At 36.2% G+C, this 17951-nt stretch overlaps 1 protein-coding gene across 6 annotated transcripts in view; it reads right to left on the bottom strand.

The window, feature by feature from the left end:
• The window catches only part of LOC118923724 (S-adenosyl-L-methionine-dependent tRNA 4-demethylwyosine synthase TYW1), a 312259-nt gene that overhangs the window by 91231 nt on the left and 203077 nt on the right, over nucleotides 1-17951 (bottom strand). Inside the window, exon 14 of one of the 6 annotated variants that reach the window (XM_057487212.1) lies at nucleotides 1730-2166. The exons of 4 other annotated variants lie outside the window; for them this stretch is intronic. In XM_057487212.1, the coding sequence (XP_057343195.1) occupies nucleotides 2128-2166 (39 nt within the window). In that variant the 3' untranslated portion in view covers nucleotides 1730-2127. Of the gene's footprint in view, nucleotides 1-1729; nucleotides 2167-12106; nucleotides 12797-17951 lie in introns of those variants that run through there. One more of the 6 variants, XM_057487211.1, reaches the window with a different exon arrangement.

Raw genomic sequence — 17951 nt, 5'->3', positions numbered from 1 at the left:
ACCATTCTCCCTTCTCTTTACAAACAGAATGCCTGAACTATTTGGGGACAGCAGTACATAACCTTTTATTACATTTCTAAGGTCCCTCACTAGGATGTGGCTAAGGAACTAAGTTCTGGCCAAAAAAATGTAAATGGAAGAGTTATGCAAGTAACTTAAGAAAGGAAAAAGATGTGCCCTTTTATACCCATCCTCACACTGCCTGCTCACAAAGAAGGCTGGAATATCAACACAAAGGCTGAGGCTGTAGTAAGCATTCTGAACCATTAGGTAAACTTCAGAATGAAATTTTATGTTGAATATCAGAGGAGAAAGATAGGAATATGGGTTTCTAGTGACACTGTAAAGCCACAGAGTAGGAAAAACTTACTTCCCTGTGTTTCTCCTTTACTCTCACACTACTATACATACACAACATTTCTGACCCCAGAAGTGTGGCCATTTTTCCCACAATTATGTGACACCAGCTGGGTATTCTACAATTTAACTAACTCTGACACTACCTGGATATGGCATGGGATTCCGCAAGCTAAGGGCTTAGTCCCACAGGACTGCATCCACAACACCTTGGACACCAAGTCCACGTCCAGGTTGTTAACCTATGCTTTTGACTGATCAGCTAACTGTACACTAGCGATTCCCACAATCTCCTGAGGTTTGATTAATTTGCTAAAGCAGCTCACAGAACTCAGGAGAACAGTTTACTTACTGCATACCAGTTTATTATAAAGGATGTGATAAAGAATATAGATGAACATCCAGATGGAAAAGATGTGTGAGGAGGGGTGAGGCTTCCATGCCTTCTCCAGAGACGCCACTATCCTAGTGCCTCCTTGTTTTCAGCAGCCTGGAAGCTCCCTGAATACTGCACCTTTGGGATTTTTATGAAGGTTTCATCATGTAGGCATGATTGATGATTAACTCAGTTTCTAGCCCCACTCCCCTTCCTAGAGGATATGGGACAGGGCTGAAAGTTCCGAGCTTCTAACCATGGTTTAGTTTTTCTGGTGACCAGCCCCCACCCAGGAGCCCACCAGGTCACCTCATTAGAACAAAAGATACTACTTTAATTCCAAGGGATTTAGGAACTCTGTCAGGAACCAGGGTCAAAGACCAAATATTAGAACAAAAGATGCTCTTAGTGCTTTCATCACCTAAGAAATTTTATAAACAAGAGTTTTAGGAGCTCTGTGCCAGGAACCAGGGACAGAGACCAATATATATTTCTTTTACCTCACAGCCATCATATCAGTCATTGGCTCACCTCTTTTTGGGCTTCGGTGACATTAGAAGAAAAGGGCTTTCTAACATCCCACTCATTATTTGGGGATCTCTGTTATACGCAGCTAATACTGAAATCGCAAGTGATACAATTCACCTTTGGTTCAATTGTGGATATTGTTAAGCAGTATTCTGATTTTCACTTTATAAATAACTGCAATTTTAGTTTTGATTTCCTTTTATGCAATGAAAATTTAAAGCTACACTTCTGAATTACCAAGTGGTTGGGCTTTGTTTATTTAAGCTTTGGTTGGTCTTGTCACATTGCATTCAGTAGCCTATAAACAGTAACCTTTATTTACTTTCAATCTCTCCTATCAGAGAACAGTGAATGTACCTTACTCACTGATTCCCAGTAGATAGATGAATACTTACCAAATATTAAACATTCAGTAAATATTTGTCAAATAAATGAGTGAATGAATGCAGTTTGTGCAGTTTAGATCTTTTAAACATTTGTTTATTGTCTTGTATATTAAATTTTATGCACACATAAGAAGGAATCATAATAAAAACAAAAATACATGGGTAAATATTAGAGGAAGGTAATCATTATCATATGTGAGCAATATTATATAATGTGATAGAGAAACAGTCCAAGTTATACATATAGTATGATGTATACTATGTACTCAAAACTCAAAGTTAGGCCTTGGTAAGAACTATAAAGATAATAAAAGAGAATATAAGTAGTGCTTCCCTGAATACCATAGGTTTGAAAAATGAAATTTAAAATATAGTGGGCAGCAGAAAGATATCCAGAAAAAAATTACTTAAGAAACACATACCCGATACATTTCAAGAACCATCATATCACTGGTTAATTTAAATGATGAAACAATATAGTCATACAGGCATCTCCCAGTTAACAGCAGTACTTTGTTCCTGAAATCAAACATCATGCATAAAAATGCTAAGTGAAGCATATTTCCCATTATTTTTAAATGAAAAAAAATTAAAATGTGTTACATATCAACTCAAAACCTTTCATTTCTTAAAATGAAACTGACACAGGATAAAATGCCCATATACATAACAACTATTATGTTTGTCTGTAAAAACACATAAAAAGCCACTTCCTGATTTAATACTGAAAACAAACATGAGATTAACAGCAACTGCTCAGTGCCAGCACCATGGAGAAGTGTGTCACCCTCGGAAAGATGACCCTTGGAAAGCTTTTCAAATCATCTATATTTGACCCTGCTGATCTACCCAACTGTATTTGGAATGTCATCCAAAACTTCTCTTGCTTATCTTTTTGTTTTAAATGCTGTATTAAGTTTTGAAAAAAATATATAAATTTTGTTCTTGTAAATATCAAAAACATTGAAAGGCTTCTAGGCTCTATGAAATTTGGATATTAAAAACAAAAAGGTGTTCCACTGGGAAACCAATGATTTACAGGGAGATGATCTGTGGGGTATGTCTTTATTTGGAAGAGATGTCTCTTCCTATATCCTTCAGATGATCTGACGATATATGAATCAAAGGTCAAGGGAAGATAAAACTCTTTTAACTTGTGGATAGCTAAGTCTTTAAAGCCATTTCTCATTTTTTGAGCTGCAATGTGTCACTACTATTCACTGTTACTCAAGCCATAATCTCCTCAGGGCTGACCTTACTATACAGCAAGCTTCATTTAAAAGACCCTTTCTCAAATGGAAAAAAACTTTAGCCCTGAAAAGTCATCTGCCCAGAACAGATACTATTCTGTTTATTTAATTGTTTAGACCATCAAGTTCTAGAAATTTCTACTGAATAAATTACCCACCACTCTATTAATGACCTATATAAAATTATAGCAAACTTTTAAGATAAAATATAATTTTTCTTCTGTTGTATTTATTTTTAATGAAAATCAGAAAACTTGTTAAAATATCACCCATGACCCCACAGTTATACAACTATTAGATTATTTTTGCTCAACATAGTTTTTAAGTCAAAAAAGTATCTAATTAGTATATATATTAAAAAGTGATTTTTCAGCTTTCATCAAGAACCACAGAATAATCTCTTATCATTCCACTCCTTGCCCCACCCCTTGTTCTTGGGTTCCAGAAGAACTGACCTGTCTAACAAGACACACATGCTCTTCTTATCTTGTTTCCCACTGGAATATATCTTAGTAATCAGTGGTGGTTCTCAAGGAGTACTGGGCAGTTGGGAAACTAGGGCTGGAGGGAAGCTTACTTTTAACTCCATGTCATTCCATGACATTTACAGTTTATACCATGTAAATGGATTACGAATTACATAATAATGATCATTATGGCTCAGTTCAGCTGCCACCTTTTTCTTGCAAGAAGCCTCCTCTGATCTCAGTGTCTCTCTTTATGCTCTTATAGCCCTTGTGCCTACTCCTGTTCCAGCACTTGTCACCTTGTGCTGAAACTGTCCGTGCTTCTACTTATCCCTAGAAGACTGCAATTACTCTTGGGCACAGACCACACCCTGGGCCTAACACAGGACTTGAAACATAATAAGCTCAAAGTAAGAGTTGGCTGAAATGAATATATTAAACGCTAAGTCTCCAAAATGTTGAGAATCATTTGCAACCAAAAATTATTCTAAGAAGTTAATGGTCACTTTTAAGTCTGAACTAATTTTATTAATAACAACATTAATGTTATGAAGTCTATGTATCAACAATGTACAAAGAGCTTAACAGCACTAAGAGTGTTTTGTTATTTAAGCCCTAACCACAATCCAGCCAGTTAGGAACTATTCTTAATCCCACCTAACTGGTGAGGAAGCAAAGGCTTTACAGAAGTTCAATAGTTTAGCCAGGGTCACGGAGCTGGTATGATGCCATGTGAGTCAAAAACCTCTCCCATGCTCACTTTCTGAGGACTGAAAAGACCCCGATCGGGTTTCAGTTGAATAAACACTAACTGTAGTAAAAATCAATGCCTAAAAGCTTTTTTTAAAGAGTAAAAAAACAAACCAAAAGCTGAAGATGGAATATGAAAGAAAAGTTAGTACTTTTCTGTAAACATTGTACCAAATGGTGATCAAATAACAGTTTAAGATGATCAATTACTAGTATGTGTCTTGGCAAATTATGTGTCAGTTAGAATATTTAGGGAAAAAAAACATGTGTAATGTTGAAGAAATAAGAGTGCAAGATGAAAATGTTTGCACATGAGATAATTAACATGTCCTGTTCTCTGTAAACCACTATGAGCTGATTAACATGGTATTTCCCCTCTCTGCTAGGGGCTTTTTAGTTTCTATGACACATTCTCTGCTTTTCTCAACAGTATTATTATTAGTATTATTAACAGTAATGACTGTTAATTATACTAGAAAGAAGAATAGAAATGTTATTTACAATTCTTTTCTCTAGAAAAGTTATTTTCTTGGGGCAGCTTCTAATAGTTATTATTTTTTAAATAAGTAATGCTCTGAAAAGATACAAAGAGGAAAACAGCCAGAAGATCTCCCTCGTGACACTCAGGTCAAGAATTCAATTGTATGACTGTACCATAATTTATTTAACAAGTTCTCTACTTTCTCTACTGATGGATATTTAGTTTGTTTCCAATCTTTTGCTTTTATAAGTAATGTCACAATGAATATCATATATATTTTACTTCATATGTAAGTATGTCTTTAGGTAAACTATTAGATATGAACTGCTCACTCAAAGGTCACATACATTTTTTAAAAGTATTCCTCAAAGAAGAGGTTGTGCCAATTTATATCCTCGCCAAAGATAAATCAGAGTACTTGTTTCCTCGATGATATTTTTATCTATGTTTGAGGGCCATTTCTAACCTTCTCTATTTTGTTTTCCATTAAGGGTTTGTATCACTGGCTTATTTTTCTATTGTTTTATTGGTCTTTTTATTAATGATTGGTGGTAGCATTTTCATTGTTTAATAGCTTAGTACTTTTTTAAGTACTAACTTTATTCACTTTATAAACTTTATTTTAAAAGTTAATTTAAAAATATTTTATACAAGGGTCAGAATGGGATCAACTAATTTGAGACCAAGTAAAGGCAAGCCCAAGAGTGCTACAAAAAATACAGAAAGGAGAAGTCGGAAGGTGCATCTCAAAGCATACTTCTGTATAAATATTTCCTTCTCCTTGTTGTGGTAAGATGTGTATATACCACACAGAGACAAGAAGTGGAAAGCAAATGATTTATCTCAGGTATGACTTCTCTTTATAAAAACAAAAAGATGTACCATTTAAAAAAAATACTGGACCTTGAGGTCAATATAGGCATAACAAAAGGGACCCTGAAAATTTCTGTTAAGGGTAGTTACTTTAGTTGATAGAAGTAAGACTTTAATAGTGAACGTCTAGTACCCACCACAGGCACACAGGACCCCCAAAAAAAAGAAAAGTAAGTGAGAAGTAAGTTAAGTAAGATAGATGATTCATAGACAGATAGATTAGATAGATAGATAGATAGATAGATAGATAGATAGATAGATAGATAGATAGATAGATAGATAGATAAAAATATTTTATACAGAACTATTCTTATTGCAAGATAGGAATCTTCGTGACCAACATCATTATATAACTGACAAAAAGTCAAGGAAAGAAATGAGAGGCTTGACTAATACTTTATAAGGTCTAAAGGCAAAACACAAAAGGAGCTCTTTTCCTCTATATTAACAGGTCATGAAGCAAAATGATGACTCAAAAAGAAGATAATTCTAAGAGAGGAAAATAACTTTTTTTCATATGGTGATCATTACATTGTTTTAGGACTTATATTTTTTATTTAGTGATACTATAAAAAAGTGTGTAGGTAAATATGGAGATACCACAAAAATATATGTGCAAAAGTATGTAAGTAAATATGGAGATACCACAAAAATATATAGCAAGAATATATATATGTAATATATATACACATATGTGTGTATACCTACATAAACGTCCTTCAAGTATTACAAATACCTGTTCTGTTTTAAAACTCAAGATAAAAAGGGTTCCACAGATAATCGCACTTGAAGTAGAGCACACTTGACTATGTGTGGCAGATATTTGTATCAAAACTCTTTTCAGAACTTTCCTCTGGCACTGAATTTCTCTGCCTGGAAAGAGTTACAGAGTTTAAAAAGGAAAAAAAAGTTATTTCTGGTCTTGAGAATAAACATTCAGAGCAGAGAGATCAGGAGTTAAATTCAGAGTGTTTTAAAATGTACATATCCAAGTAGACATAAATTTAAGTCGGTGTTTTCACTGAATAATTTTTATTTAAAAGAATACATACTTTTAAAATTCAGGACTTAAAAAGTCCTTGACATGAAATATAGATGATAAATTTTCATTAAACCATTTGGACAGTTATAAATAAGTAAACATGTATTAAGCTTTACTCTGTCTTACAGGCCATTCCAGTATGCACTTTTCATAAAAACTCATTTAATCCTCACAGCAGCCCTATGAGGTAAGTGCTCTATTCTCTCCATTTTACAGATTAAAGAATTAAAACACAGGGGGGGCTGTCCAGATCACAAAACTCTAAGAAGGAGCTGGTATTCAAACACATACAGTGTGGCCCCAAAAAGCATGCTCCTCAATCAGAACACTGTTCAAAGAGTGCAGTAGACCACATGTGTCTGTACCTCATTGTCTTGCTGGTATTATCAATGTTGAGAAACAGGATTGAAACTTAACGGGGAAGGAGTTCACTCTAACACGAGCATCCAACTATCCAACTGATAACCAACCTTTTTCAACCTACCCCACCTTGAACATGGGCTGCAGCACTGGCCCAGGGGAGAGCAAGCACTCTGCCAAGTGCAAGACGGCCAGAAGTACAGCGAAGCCTGCATGTGGTGGAGTCCATCCAAACAGAGCTACCTGAGTGTAGATCATACTTACCAGGATGTAATGACTGATCTGGTTAGAGCAGTACACTGCCCTTGCTTCCCCATTTATGTACGTTCATTGGATTTTGATTTTGGCTAAGGATAACTGCATACAAGCATCTGACTCTATCCTTATCAGATTTCCTTGATCACTTTCAACTGAGATTCAATAACTAGAGACTAGACAAAGCCCTTTGTTTAGAAGGCCTAGCAAAGTGTTCAGTGTGGCTGAATATAGCATGAGCAGCCAGCAATACTGAGAGTGTCTCAGAAATCACTATAAGTCTTTTGAGTGCCCAGGATGGCTACCAGTTCACTACCCCACATTTCTTGTTTGGCACCATATGAATGCCTTAGCTAAATACTGTTTATTTCCTACAGTTCATATGAAGCAGAGAGCTATAGCTTGTCTAGGGCAGCCCACTTAGAACCAGAAGAATGCAGGATAAATAAAAAAAGAAGGATATTGACTGGGAATGCTGATATCCTGGCCCAGAAGATCACAAAGGATTTTATTTGTCACCCTCTTGGGTTTAGAGTGGCTATCCATGCTCTACAAAACAAGCCTCATGAAAGCCAAGACTCCATAAAACAGGTGTCAGTACAGAGGCCGTCCCACCTTAGGTGGAACACCCTCCTCTGATGTTGGCAAAGCAAACTCCCAGCCATGAAGAGGTGGCAGCCCAGCACCTCTCTCAGAAGGCAGTACAACCATTTAGCAAGAACATACGACCTATTCCAGAGCAGCAGCCATCTCTCCCAGATTTCTTGGTCTACACATATTTCTCAATAGTCTGAAAGAGGAAGAGGTACATGGGGTAAGAATGTGGGCCCTTCGCTGCTGCTAAGGTCATTTTCGGCAGGGCAGTAGCTGTTGCACCTCCTTAGGGGAGCACTTACTAATAAGCACCACAGTGATGAAAGAATAGGCCCTTCCGGCAGGAGGCCTCGTGCAAGGAGTTTCATGGATTCCTCCTACAGGCCACCTCAAAGATTTCTTTGTTTAAGGCTAGGTCTCAATCCACACCTCTAGACACCCATGGGGAAGCTGGAATGTTCAACTATGCAGACTAAGTAACAGAACAATGCCTCCCAGAGACCCTGTTTAAACTGACAACATAATGTTCACTCATTCTTAAATTCCTCTCATGGCTTTAGGAGCATTTCACTCAGTGGAAACTGGCACGCAGGTAGGGCTATCAAACATATTCTTCAAAAAGTGCACTAGAAATATTCTATAATTCTCCCCTTAGAAATGAAGAAAAAGGCTTGTTAGAAGAGTAACAATAAATGTGGAATGATCTGCAAAAGAGTAGAAATTCATAAGACTTCCTTAGAATAACCATCAGTTCCAGCACCTTTCTTTCTAGAGTGGTAGAACAATGAGTTCACTTAAACCAACCACTTCTCAACCAAGACACTTTTAGGAAAAAAAGAAAACCTCCAATTTTTTCCAATCAGTAGAATATATTAGTAGATTCAACAGTTAATCCTTTTATGTTTTTCATGCTGATCTCTCTATATTGATATACAGTATACAGACCTATATTTCATCAGACTACTAAGACTAATGCCATAGTCTTCATAGTTCATCAGGCAGTGCTTTGAGTTACACATTACAATGATTAAATCCCAAACTATTTTCTTTCCATGTGAAATGAAAGGCAATTTATAATTTAAGAGATTCAGAGCAGATGAAATCTTCTTCAGTACTAATAATACCTTGTCAATAGATCAATATATAAATGTAATGTTTTCATTAACTTCTACTAACCCATGAAAAATTTTACGTCATCACATTATATAATATAGAAATGCATCTTATTGTCCCAGTTCAAAGAATAAACAAGAGAGAAAAATGCTACCTTTAGGTATCGGGAATAACATCTGTCTTCTGGATATAGAGTAATGATTGATAAAATGAAGCACTTTGTAACCAAACAGTAATTCAAATACCAGTTTGAGCACTTCAGTAGCTAGTATTTCAGGTCTGAGAATTGATGACTTCCACTGTGGCTATGCAGAATAAACAAATGCTAAAAGATGATAAAATAATACCATAAAGGCAAACAACTTTGTAAGCCTCAGCTTCCTCATCTGTAAAATAAAGGTATTAATAATATCTACCTCAAGTTCAACCATTGTGGAAAGCAGTATGGGGGTTCCTCAAAAAACTCAAAATAGAAATACCATTTGACCCAGAAATTCCACTTCTAGGAATTTACCCTAAGAATGCAGCAGCCCAGTTTGAAAAAGACATATGCACCCCTATGTTTATCACAGCACTATTTACTATAGTCAAGAAATGGAAGCAACCTAAGTGTCCATCAGTAGATGAATGGGTAAAGAAGATGCGGTACATACACACAATGGAATATTATTCAGCCATAAGGAGAAAACAAATCCTACCATTTGCAGCAACATGGATGGAGCTAGAGGGTATTATGCTCAGTGAAATAAGCCAGGCGGAGAAAGACAAGTACCAAATGATTTCACTCATCTGTGGAGTATAACAACAAAGAAAAAACTGAAGGAACAAAACAGCAGCAGACTCACAGAATCCAAGAATGGACTAACAGTTACCAAAAGGAAAGGGACTGGGGAGGATGGCTGGGAAGGGAGGGACAAGAGGAAGAAAGGGGCATTACGATTAGCACACATATTGTAGTGGGGTGGGGGGACACGGGAAAGGCAGTATATACAGAGAAGACAAGTAATGACTCTATAGCATCTTACTATGCTGATGGGCAGTGACTGTAATGGGGTATGTGGGGGGGACTTGATAATAGGGGGAATCTAGTAACCATAATGTTGTTCAAGTAATTGTACATTAACAATATCAATATCAATATATATATATATATATATACCTCACAAGAAAGATATGAAGATAAAGCAAAAATGCATATAAAGGATTAGCAGGACTAGAATTCAGTAAGAGATTAAGAAAAGTTAGTTGTTATTATTAAGTATAAAAATTTACAGTAGTAATGCTGTAAGATCAAATGTCTGCCTTACATTTAGCTCAGTTCAGAAACTGTTAGCCTAGAGTCTCATCGGCAAGCACTGAGTGGCGCAGTGACCTGGCCTGAAAAGGTGGACACTCCAGGAATTAATGGGTGTCACACCTAGACTGCGTAGTTTTGCTGGCCAGGCCCTGGAGGAGAAGCAGCCCTGGAGGTAGTACCACTTTACAGAGAAACACAGTTAATTGGAGACCTCAGCATGAACTATAAAAGGCTTTTTAGAAAATGTTTTAATACTATAAATCAAAAATGTTCTGAAATGAAACAGTAGTGACAACTGAACAATTTTGTAAATACACTAAAAAAATCACTGATTTGTACACTTCAGAAGGGAGAATTTTATGGCGTAAATGTATCTCAAGTAAAAAAAAGAAACAGATGTAACACATCTGTCTATTTCCATGGTTCCCAGGAGTTACTATCCTGTTGTGAGGGGAGGAGGAAGGAGAGGGTGGCCACTGAAAGGACAAATGAGCACCTGCACTTTGTCAACTTTAGTTTTCTGGCCCAGCAGAAATAATTTCTGCTTTTCCCTAGGTTCTCTGACCAGCTGGATGCATTCACCCTGTGAGGTTCACAGAGTTGTTTGGATAAATGATATCTTTTTTACATCTTTTAGCACTTGTTTATGCTACACAACCCAAAGTGGAAGTAATCATTTTTGGCAACCTGAATACCAGCATACATATGTTCTTACACTCATTCTATAAACATCTACTAAATGTGTACTACAGGCAAAGTAGGCAAAGAGGATGCAGCAGTGAACAAGACAATGTTCCTGCTCTCACAAGCTTATGCTCAAGTCAGGAAAGAAACAGACAAGCACACAAGTCAGGTAGTGATATGTGCTGTGGAAAAAAAACCAGGCAAGGAAGAGGGATAGGAAGACTGCTGAGGAAGGGAACCATTCTACACAAGATGGTCAGGGAGTACCCTCTGATCAAAGTGGCATTTGGATGGAATCTTGAAGGAAGTGAGAAAACAAAACCTAGCAATGTCAGGGACAGACCATTATGGACAGACAGAATTAATCTGAAAAAACAAAAAAATATATACACATATGAACAACCAATGGAAAAATAGGCAAGGAATGAAAAGGTTACCAAAGGAATGGCCCAAAACATGAAATGATGCTCACTCATCACACTAATTAGAGGAATGCAAAATAAATACCAACTTACACCACAGATATCAAGTTATACCCAGCAATTGGCAAAATTTAAAAAGCTGACAATACCACATATTTATGAAGATAGAAAATGGAAACTCTAATACACTAATCTTAAAAGTACAGCAACTGTCCTGAGTACTGTGAAAAATACACAGTTAAGTTGAATGTGTTATCCTACTACCATCCAGCAATTTTCACGCCTATGGACCCCAAGAAACTACTACACATGTATACAGAGGCACTTTCAATAATGTTCATCGCAGAGTGGAAATCCTGAGAAAAACCCAAATGTCCATGCATAGAAGAACAAAAAATACACTGTAGAGTATTTATAGGATAGAATGCTAAACAGCAGTTACAATGTCTCAAAAGCTAAATGTATCAACATAAGTAAATCTCACAAATACAATATTAAGCAAACAAAAGTTGCAGGGAGGGGAGAATGGAGAGCTACTATTTAATGGGCATGTAGTTTCCATTTGAGAATATTAAAAAAGTTCTGGAAATGGATGGTGGTTACAGTTGCACAATAATGTGAATGTATTTAATGCCACTGAACTGTACATATTAAAATAGTTAAAATGGTATGTTTTATTTTTTTAATGATCAAAAGAAAGGATAAGTTGCAGAATGATACCTATAGGATGCTATTATTATACACAGTTTTAAAATATGGAAAAACAGCTCTGTTGTTTATGGAGTTATAAATATAGAATGAAGTAAAAAATAGCATGGAATGATAAACAGCAAATATATGACATTAATTACTTCTGAAAGAGAGAGAATAAGAGGAAAAATGACAGGAAAGAGGTTCACAGAAACTTGCATCTGAATTTATAATATTTCATTTATTAAGCTAGCTGGTAGTTATACTGGGTATTTACCATCTTACTATATATATCTACAATATTTAATCATATATACAAAATTGGTGATAGAAGGCATTATATTTTAAAATTTAAATACAAGTGTGCCATGAAAATTTTAAATGTTTCTATCCAGAACTTACGAGGTATGCACATTATTAATCCCATTTTATAGAAAACTGAATCTCCTGCCCAATATTACATAGCCAAAAAGTGGTAGGAGATAGAATCAAAACCTGGGTAGTCTTGTTTCAGAACCCCAACTCTTAACTACTACACAAATCAGACTGTTGGAAAACAACTAAATACACATCAAGAAGAGGAGTGGATAAATCAAATTAGCTCACTCATCAACCATGTACCATGCGGGAATCATGTGTCACTCTGTGATAAGAGCTGGGAATATTACAGTGAGCGAAAAAGACATGACATACATTGTGCCTTCTCTCATGGACTTTTCAGTTCCTAAGAAGGACAGTTAACTAAGCAATCATAACCAACCATAGCGAGCGCTGTGACGGAAAGGTAACAGAAGGCACAAGGCACCATTCACCATAAGTGCTGCATTCAGACTGTGCGGAGGGATGAGGGTGTCCGGGAAGGCTGCCAAATCTAAGATTTATAAATTAAGCTGTTACATTCACCGAATAAGATATTAAGCAGACAATAAGGACAGTGTTATAGTGTTATATTTGCTAATGCAGAAAGATGTTTGTCACACTGTTAATGGAAAAAGGTTCAAAATCAGCATATATAGCACCTTCTTGGAATGGACCAACAGTTATATTTCAGTATATAATAAAGGTGCCTTATCAAAACAGTACATAAAACATAGATTATTCAATAAATGGTACTGAACAACTAAATAAAAGTGAATATTAAATTGTATCTCAATTGGATTAAAGGGTTTTTCAAAATAAGGCCATGAAAGAACAAGAAAGGGACATACATAAACATTTTTATATCCTAAGAGGGGTAGATGATGATTTTTTAAGCATGTCATTAAAGACAGACTTCACAAGGAAAAGAATCTTGGGGTGGGGGGGAAGACAGCAGACTCATACTAACGGATCAAAATTTTAAATTAACCCAGATCCCTGTCTTATGTCACTATAAAAATTAATCTGTTTCATAGATCCAAATGTGAAAGAAAAAATAATAAAGTTTCTACAAAATAAAAAAGGAGAAAGAAAGCTATCTTCATGACCTTGGAGTACACAAAGATTTCATAAACAGTATATGAAAAGAACTAACCATGAAAATTTTTTTAAATTGATAAATTGGACTTCATTAAAATTAAGGATTTCTGTTTATCAAAAGATATCATTAAGAGTAAACAAGCACTGGGTGGGGTGGGAAGGGAAGGAGAAAGGAATAAGGGCATTACGATTAGCAAACATAATGTAGGGGGAGCAAGGGGAAGGCAGTATAGCACAGAGAAGACAAGTAGTGAATCTACAGCATCTTACTACGCTGATGGACAGTGTAATGGGGTATGTGGTGGAGACTTGATAATGGAGTGAATCTAGTAACCACAATGTTGCTCATGTGATTGTATATTAATGATACCAAAACAAATAAACAAAAAGAGTAAACAAGCAAAGACAGACTGTGAAAAGACCTCTTCAGTACATATATCTGACAAAGTACTTGTATCCAGAATATATTTCAAAACATAAACAAAATCAAGAAGAAAGTAAAAATAACTCAAATAAATAAGGAACAAAAGATGTCAACACAATTCACATTAAAAGGATATCCAAATGGCCAATAAGCATCATAAGCTACTCTCCCCACCCCTCAGGGAAATGCAAACTAAAACTATAGTGAAATATCACTAAACAACAACCAAAATGGCTAAATTAAAAAAAAAAAGGAGGGGGGTGTTGGTGAGGATATAGAACAACTGGACCTCTAAGACATTGTTGGTGGAAGTATGAATCATTGCAACTCCTTTTGAAAAGTGGGACATACACTTATCCTGTAATTGACAATTCCAGTTGACATATGTAGACAACAGAATTACACATATATGTGCACTAAGAACAAACAGAAGACGCCCATTAAAATTACTTACAATAGTCAAGACTGTAAAATGATTCAAATGTTCATGAATCATAGAAACATTAAATAATACTAGACAGCAGTAAAAATGAATATAGAACTCTTACATATAATTTCATGGAGAAATCTCAAAACAAGATATTGAGCAAAAAAAATGAGACACAGAAGATACATAATGATTCCATTTGCATAAAGTTCAAAAATATACAAAACAAAAATAAACTTAGAAGTTCAAAAATAGGCAAAATTAATCTAAGGTGACAGAAATTGACATCGTTGTTCATATTTTAAATAAAAAGCACAGTTAGGATTCAAGATGGTGGTGTGAGAGGTGAGACAGAGGACTCCTCCTTAAACCACATATAATATGAAAATATAATTAATACAACTAATCCTGAAAGAGCAACAGGAAAGAAGGCTGCGCCAGACTGCATAGACCTGGAGAAAAGAACAGACCTCATGGAATTAGGTAACATACCAAAGCCATGATCCAGCATGACCAAAGCCCTACCCCCATCCCAACTCACTGGCGGGAAGAAGAGAAATGGAGCAGGGAGGCAGTGGAGGCCTGGGGCTGCTGAACTCTGGAGATCTGCTCTGGAAGCACAAACCTACATTGCATGGTGCTCTGGTGATTAGTAAGATTGGAAAGCTAAGACAGGCAGAATACCTGGAGAGACTGAGATTCCAGCACAATAACTGTGGAAAACAGGGATCTATACCCAGCTGCTCTGGGACAAAAGAAAGCCGGGCAGTCTCAAGAGACTTCCTAACAGTGAGAGGGCTGCTAAAGGGGCAAGGAAGGCACAGACCTCACTGCTCAGGAGAAAGGACAGGTAGACAAAATTGTCTGGGCATACTCTACCCAGAAAGTTGGGAACTTTCAGGAGCTGCAGGTGCTCCAATCCCCTTGGCTAGATATGCAGCTCCAAGACCCCCAACATGACACGCAGCCTGCAGCACATTTCTACTGGTCAGACCGCCCCTGGCTCAAAAACTTGGAGCCCCTGACCTGGCGTGAGGTGAGCTAAAGTGAGCTATGCCTACAGCAACTACAATCACAAAGCATAGAGGCTTACATGTGTGTGTTTGGCACACTGGTTCTGGCAGTGGAGACAGGGATAGCAGCTGGGAAGCAGGAAATAGCTCTATCCTCCAACCAGGAACCAAGAGTGCTCCCCTGAGACAGCCAACAATGCTACAGCAGCTGAGAAACTCCATAGAGTAGAGCTTCTGGGCACTAGAGGGCGCCACATACAAATATGAAATGTCAAAGGAATTTGATTCAAACCAAAATCGTACAAACACCAGAAAAAGAGTTGAATGAATCCTGAAAGAGATTTCAAAATAAAAATTATGAACATGCTCATGGAGGTACAGAAAAATATTCAGAAACAAACTCCGGTAGGAAAGCCAATCATTAAGGAATACAATGGAGGGTTTTAAAAGCAGATTAGATATAGTGGAGGAGACGATAAATGAAACAGAAATTGGAGAAGAGGAATACAAAGAAGTTGAGGCACAGAGAGAAAAAAAAATCTCTAAGAATGAAAGAGAGAACTACGTAACCAATCAAAATGGAACAATATCCATATAATAGGGTAACAGAAGAAGAGAGAGAAAAAGGAATAGAAAGTGTCTATGAGGAGGTAATTGCTGAAAATTTCCCCAATATGGGGAAGGAGATAGTCTCTCAGGCAATAGAGATACACAGATATCCCAACCCAAGGGACCAAGGGAAGACAACACCAAGATATATAATAATTAAAATGGCAAAGATCAAGAAAAAGGACAGACTATATTAAAGCAGCCAGAGAGAGAAATAAGATCACATACAAAGGAAAATCCATCACGCTATCATCAGACTTCTCAACAGAAACTTTACAGGCCAGAAAGAAGTGACATGATATATTTCATGCAATGAAGCAGAAGGGCCTTGAACCAATAATACTCTATCCATTTAAATTTAAAGGACGGATTAAACAATTTCCAGATAAGCAAAAGCTGAGAGAATTTACAACCCACAAATCATCTCTACAGTATATTTTGGAGTGACTGCTATAGATGCAAGTGTTCCTAAAGTTGAATAGCTGTCAATAGAGGTAATAAAACCACAGTAAAGAAAGTAGAACAGTTAATTAATAAGCAATGAAGAATTAAATCAACTACCCCCAAAGTCAGTCAAGAGATAGGCAAAGAGTACAGAATATGATACCTAATATACAAAGAATGGAGGAGGAAGAAAAAGGAGGAGGAAAAAAAAAAACCTACAGATTGTGTATGTAGGAGCATACTAAGGGAGGTAAGTTAGACTCTTAAAAAGTAAAGAAGTTAACCTTGAACATTTAATAACCATGAATCTACAGCCAGCAATGGCAATAAGTACTTACATATTAATAATCACCCTAAATGTAAATGGTATGAAAGCACTAATCAAAAGAAATAGAGTCACTAAATGGATAAAAAAACAAGACCCATCTATATGCTGCCTACAAGAGATTAACTTCAAACCCAAAGACATATACAAACTAAAAGTGAAGGTAAGCAAAAAGACAGTTCACGCAAATAAAAGGGAAAAAAAAGCATAAGTTGAAGTATTTGTATCAGACAAAATAGACTTTAAAAAAAAGAAAGTCAAAAGAGACAAAGAAGGATATTACATAATGATAAAAGGGTCAATCCAACAAGAAGATATAACCATTATAAATACCTATACACCCAACACAGGAGCACCTACATATGTGAAACAAATACTAACAGAAGTAAAAGGGGAAATAGAATGCAAAGCATTCATTCTAGGAGACTTCAATACTCCACTCACTCCAAAGGAAAGATGAACCAGACAGAAAATAAGTAAGGAGACAGAGGCACTGAACAACACACTAGAACAGATGTACCTAACAGACATCTACAGAACTCTACATCCACAAGGAACAGAATACACATTCTTCTAAATTGCACATGGAACATTTTCAAGAATAGATCATATACTAGGCCACAAAAGAGCTTCAGAAAAATTAAAAAAGTGAAATTGTACCAAACAGCTTCTCAGATGACAAAGGTATAAACATGAAATAAATTACACAAAGAAAACAAAAAAGCCCACAAACACATGGAGGCTTCAAAACATGCTCTTAAATAACTAATGGTTCAGTGATCAAAGAAAAACAGAGATCAAGCAATATATGGAGACAAATGACAACAATAATTCAACACTGCAAAATCTGTGGGACGCAGTGAAGTCTGTGCTAAGATGGAAATATATTGCAATACAGGCCTACCTCAGGAAAGAACAACAACCCCATATGAACAGTATAAACTCACAATTACAGAAACTAGAAAAAGAGGAATAAATGAAACCCAAAGTCAGTAGAAGGTGGAACAAAATAAAGATATGGGCAGAAATAAATAAAATCAAGAAGAATAAAACAATAAAAAGAATCAATGAAAGCAAGACCTTGTTCTTCGAGAATATAAACAACATAGATAAACCCCTAGCCAGACTTATCAAGAAAAAAAAAAGACAACCAGAATTGAGAAACTAAACAGAATCATAACTGAAAAAGGAAAAATCACTACAGACACCACAAAAATACAAATAATTATGAGAGAATACTATGAAATATGATATGTTAACAAACTGGATAACCTAGCAGAAATGGACAACTTCCTAGAAAAATACAACCTTCCAAGGCTGACCAAG

Source organism: Manis pentadactyla, chromosome 10 (genome assembly GCF_030020395.1).
Source record: "Manis pentadactyla isolate mManPen7 chromosome 10, mManPen7.hap1, whole genome shotgun sequence".
Classification (NCBI taxonomy): Eukaryota; Metazoa; Chordata; class Mammalia; order Pholidota; family Manidae; genus Manis; species Manis pentadactyla.
Note: the sequence above shows the minus strand (reverse complement) of the source record. Positions and strands in the feature narration are given on the sequence as shown.